Source organism: Urtica dioica, chromosome 4, assembly GCF_054948205.1.
Source record: "Urtica dioica subsp. dioica isolate 48M chromosome 4, U.dioica_male_clone48M_v1_H2, whole genome shotgun sequence".
Classification (NCBI taxonomy): Eukaryota; Viridiplantae; Streptophyta; class Magnoliopsida; order Rosales; family Urticaceae; genus Urtica; species Urtica dioica.
Window position 1 is genome coordinate 23,017,586 of NC_142759.1, and position 7,225 is coordinate 23,024,810.

Here is a 7,225-nt window from a genome sequence, read left to right on the forward strand (position 1 = left end):
TCCGAGGGAAGGAACTCCAGTTCTGGGGCGAACCGAGCGCCGATTCGAGCCGTGAGAAGCTTTTGGCTCAGGAGAACCTCCGAGCTTCGCACTCTTCTTCTTCATCTCCGTCTCTCCGGCATCTTCGCTTCTCCGTTCGTCGATGGTCTTGCTGGCCGGAGCCTGAGATGGTGGTTGCGAGCTCCGCTTCTTCTTTGTGTTCTTCTTCGTGTGCTTCATCTTCGGAAAATAGGATTGTCAGCAAAATTAGGGTTTGGTGAATTGGGGGAAGACAGAGGTCTCCATGTTATCGGGGTCGTGGTCGGGGTCGGGATCGTGGAGAGGGTTTCGCGGGCGGGCCCTCGAGGGCGGGAAGTGGGTCCGGGCCGCGGAGGAGTCGCTCGGGAGAACCAGGTCCGTCCTGAAGATTCTTATTTTAATGGTGGTGGTGGTGTTGTAGTGAGAGGATTGAGAAGATTTATTTATTTATTTATCTATTAACAATATTAATTAGGAAGTAGAATAGGTAAGGGTATTATGATAATTTCCTTTTTTTTGTTTTACACGTGAGAATTTTCAGTCAATTTTAACAACAATGCTAACGGAAGGACTGAAAGTGAAAAAATGACTATCATAATGGGCCAAGATTGTAAGTTTTTTTAATCAGGGACCAAGGTGTTAAAGAGGTCAAAGACGATGGGCCAAAAATATCATTAATTCTTTTTTTATAGATGTCCTAAAGCTTATTCTGTAAGAGAGTTTGAATATTGGCTCAATATACTCTCCAACAACAAAATAAAAATAAAAAAGTATCTTCTCAAAGCTAATCCAGAGCTGTGGGCTCGGAGTAAATTCCCTGGAAAAAGGTTTAATGTCATGACCACAAACATTTCTGAGTGTTTGAATGATGTTTTACGAGAAGCTAGAGGTTGGCCGGTAGCATGTCTTGTTTTGAGTTACAGAAGTCTAATTCAGAATTGGATTAACAAGAAGAGAGAGTTAATTCCAAAGATGCAATCATGTCTGACTGAAACTGGTTTTAAGATGCTTTTTGAATCGCAGGAAGCTGCAAGATCTATGAATGTAAGTTTAGTTATATTTATGTGCTATGTTAATAAAAAGTTTATTAACTACCAATTTACATCAAATGTTGTCAGGTTAATGCAATTAATGACAATGAGTTTGAAATTGTTGATGGTGCTATTTGTCGAGTAGTTGATGTTCATCTGAGGACTTGCACATGTTCTCATGCGTGTGCGGCATTATATCGTAAAAATTTACGGCCTATTGATTTCGTCCCATCTTATTATACCAAAGAATATTTTTCATCCACGTACGAGAAAGATGTTTTCCCCATTTCTCATGATGGTGACTGGGAGCTCCCTGTTGATGCTCAAGTTATTAAGCCTCCTATTCATAAACGTCAAGATGAGCGACCGAAAGAGAAGAGGTATCGATCGAAGCATGGAAGATTTCACCAGTATAATAATCACTGTGGTAAATGTGGTCAGATTGGTCATAACAAAAGAGGTTGCCAAATTTAGCTGGATTTTGTTTTCTTTTATTGTTTTTTGGGCTTCTGTTCCTATGTTACTATAGTTTTAAGTTTTCAAGACTTGTCTAATTATGTTCATAAATGGTTGAATTTAACTCTATGCATATTCAATTCAGTTATAGTGAATGTTTTTAGATTTGGAAACATTGTTAATTAACAACCAATTTACTGTTTTATTAAGTTTCTGAGTACATGTTAATTGTCAACAATTTCAATCATACTGATGTAAATTGGTTATCAATTAATGTATACGCTTGTAAATAGACAAAAAAAGTTATAAGTTGTAGATATAACATTTCTTACTGTATTGACGTGAGCATTGCAGTAACTTGGCATCAACAATTAACAGAGTCATTTTCCATTAACCACTTAGCATTTATCATCAAGTCTTCCAAAAAGTGCTACGTAAGCCATAGAAAAAGTTATAAGTTGTAGATATAACATTTCTTACTGTATTGACGTGAGCATTACAGTAACTTGGCATCAACAATAAACAGAGTCATTTTCCATTAACCACTTAGCATTTATCATCAAGTTTTCCAAAAAGTGCCAAGGGACCCAAAATACATTCCCAAAAAACAGTAAATACTAGAGTTTAGGACAGTAAAACAGTAAATAAGTTTAATTCCTAAGTCAAAAGATGGTTGACTTATTGGTTTGTCATCGATGTTATCTGCATTGTGGCCTTCATTGTCTTTAAGAGGATTCTCGTTGTCGTTCCTTCTGTTTTTGGTTTCAATGACGTACGGAGATGTTGTAAAGACGAATTTCCTACATGTACGTTTCGGTCTTGGATGTACGGGCTGTGGCATTGGGATCTTTGGTGATGGCTTTTTTTTGTTGTGGTTGAGCAATTTCCACCTGTGCAATGTACTGCTATTAACAATGATATAGATATTCAATTCACAAAATGACATATTTATCATCTCATCATGACCATTCAACAACACTGTTTATATTAATACCTGGGGGTTGCCGACGCCTATATCACTGGTTTGGGGAATGTCTGGCAATTTAGTTGGCTGCTTGAGAATTGTTTGGTTGGGCAGTTCAGTCTTCATTGTCGGCCTTGGCACTGGTTTGCCGTTCTTCCTCAAGCGTTTGTATACGCGACCAAGTACAACTTTAGGCTGGCCACCTCATCTTGAACAACATGTGGACGTTGTTCAAGTTCGTAGTTGTCAGGTAAGCTATTCAACACATTATCTACGGTAAAAACCCAATCATCTTGTAGCTTCTGCATATCGTCATGTGACAAGTTACGGTCAGGTTACAAGACTATCACTGCTTAGGTTTTCAACTACATTTACTTACTGGACTATAATGAGCAGCCTTTTCTCCTAGCAGTGGTGAAATATCCTGAGATGTAAATTTTTGTACTGTATCATGAAAATAGACTCTGAGGCTGTTGTCTCCACATTCATTGTCCTTTTCCTAAGCATCTGTAAATAAGAATACAATATTATTAGTGACGATTTATTCGTTAAATATGCTTCTAATAAGATCATACCATGTTTGTTAATGTCACTTGGGTGGGCTGTGGTCTTGTTACTTTTTTTCTCCTTGAACCTGTAAATGGATATTGATATAACGACATTGTAATTCAATTATTAGATTCAGTTATATTAGAATACCTCTTTATTTTTGGGGAGTTAGACTGGGGTCGTCTCTTGAACATGGGTTGTCTCCTGAATTGGTGTTGTCTCCTGACTTGGGGTTCTTTCCTGTTAATTTCATGTGTGCTGAGTTAAATAATCCAATTTACAGATGGTTAGTTGTATTTACAAGAATATAATTCTTACACAAATGGTTTCATTTAAGTGACGTGGTTCTTCGACTTTGTCAGTTGGTGATGATCTTCCTGATTCCTGTAAATTGATTGTTAGATGTTTAACTAGTTTAATACAATAAACAAACCTTACCTTGTTTCTTCTTTGGTGCCCCGGTGTTGCTTCGTCATAATCCTTACGGATGTATACTTGAAATAATTCTATTAACGCGTCGTACTTATCATGAGCTTCATCCACACGTTGCTTGAGGACTTCTATTGTTTTAAATTTCATGTGCATTTCCTCTGTTGAATGGCTAAGCATTTCAGTGTCCGAGCCTCTTGAACTGCTAGCAACGCCTTTGCCCTTGTCAACCGGATTGGGGATTGGCTCTGGACTGGCAGGGTCTACGCGCTTTATGTATCCTTCTGCTATTTCTTCCTCCGTAGCGTTCAGTGGACGAATGCAAACCTAATAAAAAAAAGTGATTTACAACAATTTATTTACATATTTACACTAATTACTGTAGACAATTATTTACCGTATCATTATTGAATATGTGTTGTTGTAGTTCATCGTATTCTGGGCTGAAGTTGAAATTCCATTTCAGTAGTAGGGGTATGCATAACCTGGTGGTTTGGGATGTGTATCCGTGATACTCAAAATCTGGGATGACTTCATATGCCCACATATGCAATCAATGGATGTAGGAACCCATCGATGTTGAATCCTGTTCTTTCGGCAGCGTAGTTCATTGATTTTTTTTAAGGATTTGCATAACGCCTTGTAGCTAACTGTCCCCCATGGATAACTTTTGAACAAGTCTTTGTCGATGGCCATTTTTAAATGGTCATCAGGAATTTTTAATTGGCACTCGCGAGGCAGAATCATGGTCTCCAAAATGGCCAAGTTGATGAGTGCTACTTTTTCTTCGTCGTTTCCACCAAATTTACTGTTCAGAATCCCAAGCAAGTATGGCGCTCGTTGAGTTCCGGCCACTTTGAAGTATTCATCCTTGAAGTGAGTGTCCGAACGAAGCTGATCTTGAAGCTCAGTACACTATCACAGTTTAACCCTATAAATACAATTACATTTAAAATGTAAATAAATTGAATATTAATATCAACTTTAATTTGATAAACAAACTTAGAAAACGATGTTGTCGCACGAAAATGAACAACTATTTAAAACCTCGGGCGGTTCGATCCAAGGCCGGACCAAGTGATCGCACCCGGGCCAAGAGTGTGAACTCGATAGTCTCGAGCTAGGGTTCTCTCCGATCAACCCGCCTCTCGGGAGAGGTAGGGGGTGAGGAGGATGAGTGACCGTGCCTTGGTTGTCGGCTGCCTACGTACCCGTGCGTGGGATCAGGTCAGAACGTAGTTCAAGCGTGTGTGACGCAGTATGAGGCGCGGAGCCTTGGTGAAGAGGCGTGCTCGACGAAGGAAACGGGGCGCGAGGAGTCCTCGGCAGCGTCTCAGAACTTCGGAGATCGCGTACGCGTCTAGCGTGTTAGACGCGCAAGGGTAGCTCTAGTTGAGAACCCTAGGGGCGTGCTTGAGCACCGGAGAACGTTCGGTCAAAGGGAGCGACGTCCGGGAAGTTCCCGTGAGTGCTTCGGGACCTTTGAGAACGAGGGAGAGAGAAGAGAACCTACTTCAGGCCAAATATGGCATCCAGAGAAGCAGAGAAATCGAGCGTGTCGATAAGAGATGAAGAGAATTATTAGATATTCTTGGATATCTTGGGATGGCTTTCCCCTCAATGGGAGAGGGTATTTATAGGTGTTTGGGAGCCTTAGAAGGTCCCTTTTTCGTCCATGTGGGACTAGGAATGCGTGTGGCATCAAGTGGAGGCGCACGGCGCGCGCGGCGCACAAAGGGCGGCGAATAACGCGCGGCGCGCGGCGCGCGGCGCAGGGGGCGCGGCGCGCGGGTCACCGGGCGCGGCGCGGGACGCGCGGCGCAGGGTTCCTTGACCGGCGCGGCGCGCTGCCTGGCCGGCGCGGCGCGCTGCCTGCTGCCCGGCTGGCCGGTGCAGCGCGTTGCGTGCGCAGTGAGCGGCTCGTCTTGCCGGGCTCTTGCGGGCCTTCGAATGCCATTCTTCTCACGTGAAATATGAAGCTTTCTACTTGATGAGAGTGACTCGATCCGAGGGGCAAGGCTCGGCCCGGCGAGAGCGACTAGCGACTTGATTCGAGGAGTGACTCGAGGATGACTCGAGGCTCGACTCGAAAGTGACTCGAGGCTCGACTCGAGGGACAATTAAAGGCTCGACTCGAGGAACCACTCAAGGCTCGACTCGAGGAGCGAAGCTCGACTCGAGGAGATTGACTCAAGGCTCGACTCGAGGAGCGAAGCTCGACTCGAGGAGTCAGGAGTTTGGGCGAGGGCTTGAAGATTTGCCGCTCTTCAGGACCTCCGGCCTGACCATCGGCCCTTTGAGCGACGTGCCCTCTCGGCGTCTCGGGTTTTCCGAAAACGACCGACAACATTAGCCCCCCAAGTTCGTCGTTCGGGAGGCGTCCCAGCGATGAACTTTTTGTTCTTCTAGTTGGGTGTTTGAGGAAAATGTTTCCCGTGCCTTGTGGCCCCGAGGAAAATTTTTTACTCTTCTCTTTTTCTTTCTTTTCTTTTTTTTTTTTTTTTTTTTTTTTTTCAGGTGGTGGCCGCGCGGCGCGCGCCCTGGACGGCGCGGCGCGCGGTCTGCGCTGCACGACCCGCGCAGCGCGCCCCGTGCGCGGGGCTGGGTCGCTTCGCGCGGGAGAACTCCGAGTTTTTGGAGTTTCTACTCCGATTTTGCTCCTTGTGGGAGTAGGATTTCGACTCCTACCCCCCTAGAAGTCTATAAATAGACCTCCCCCCTTCCCTTTACTCCTCACATTATTTTTTCTCTTTTCTTACGCTTGTTTTCTTCTTTTACGTTTGCATTATGGGTGTCCCTCCCCTTTTCTCAGCTGAGAGTCCCGAGATTGATTTCTCTCTCTTGTTTCAGGGTTCTGAACACGCAGAGGATGATCTCTTCGCGGGATTAAGGGAAGTTCCTCTGCACGTGGAAGAAAATCCAAGCGGAGTAGAGCAGTGGTTGGAGGAAGGCGAGCTGGGTGCGACCGTGCCCGCTGCTCAGCCTCTCGAAGAGTGCGCGCCAACTGGGCACGGTACAGGCGGGGAGTTTGATCGTCCCGCGTCCGGGGAGCCTGCCCCTCGCCTCGTGATCAACTTAGTTGGCGGGGGGGTCCGTGACAAAGTTCGCCTCGACGCGCCGCAGTCCGACTTGGGCTTTCAAGGCGCGCCGGGAGATGTTACGGACGCGGATGCGGTGACTCCGCTAGAGTCGGTTCTCGACGAGATAGACTGCGTGGACGACTTTGGTCCCGAGTCTGAAGATCCCGGAGGTGAGTCAGAGACATGCCCGGGGGCCGAAGGCCTCGCATCGGAGTGTCCCGAGGTACCGTCGGCAGCTGCCGTGGTCGTGTCGGAGGGCGGGGACCCTTCCGTGGAGCCAGGGGATTCTCAGCCCGAGACCCCTGACGCGGAGGCGTTGGTATCGGCGAGGTCGCTTGCTAGGACGGAGTGGTATCCCGAGGAGGGCCTTGCTGCTCCCGAGGACTTCGATTGTTCGGGGGTTGATGCTTCGAGCACGCTTACCTACCGGACATTCGTCGGTCTCCGGGAGGCTTTTGCCATTCCGTCATCCGTGGCGCTTCTCCGTCCTTTAAAGGACGACCGTCCTTTCCGGCCTCGTCGTGGTTTCGCCGCAGTTTCAGTTGCGAGTCTTAACTGCGGGTTGCGGTTGCCGTTTCAACCCATCGTTCAGCAGCTTCTCACCCGTCTGGGGGTGCACGCATGTCAGATGAGCCCGGCATTCTACCGCATAGTGGCGATGTGCCATATGGAGTGGCATTGCCAGACCGAGCGGGTGA

At 46.0% G+C, this 7,225-nt stretch overlaps 1 protein-coding gene across 1 annotated transcript; it reads left to right on the forward strand.

Moving 5' to 3' along the window:
• Nucleotides 1-283: 283 nt before the first annotated feature.
• On the forward strand, nucleotides 284-1,523 carry LOC149401275 (uncharacterized). Its single transcript, XM_089610645.1, has 4 exons — nucleotides 284-393; nucleotides 711-915; nucleotides 1,042-1,062; nucleotides 1,137-1,523. The coding sequence occupies exons 1-4, from the start codon at nucleotides 284-286 to the stop codon at nucleotides 1,521-1,523; spliced, it is 723 nt and encodes a 240-aa protein (XP_089466771.1).
• The last annotated feature ends 5,702 nt before the right edge of the window (nucleotides 1,524-7,225 follow it).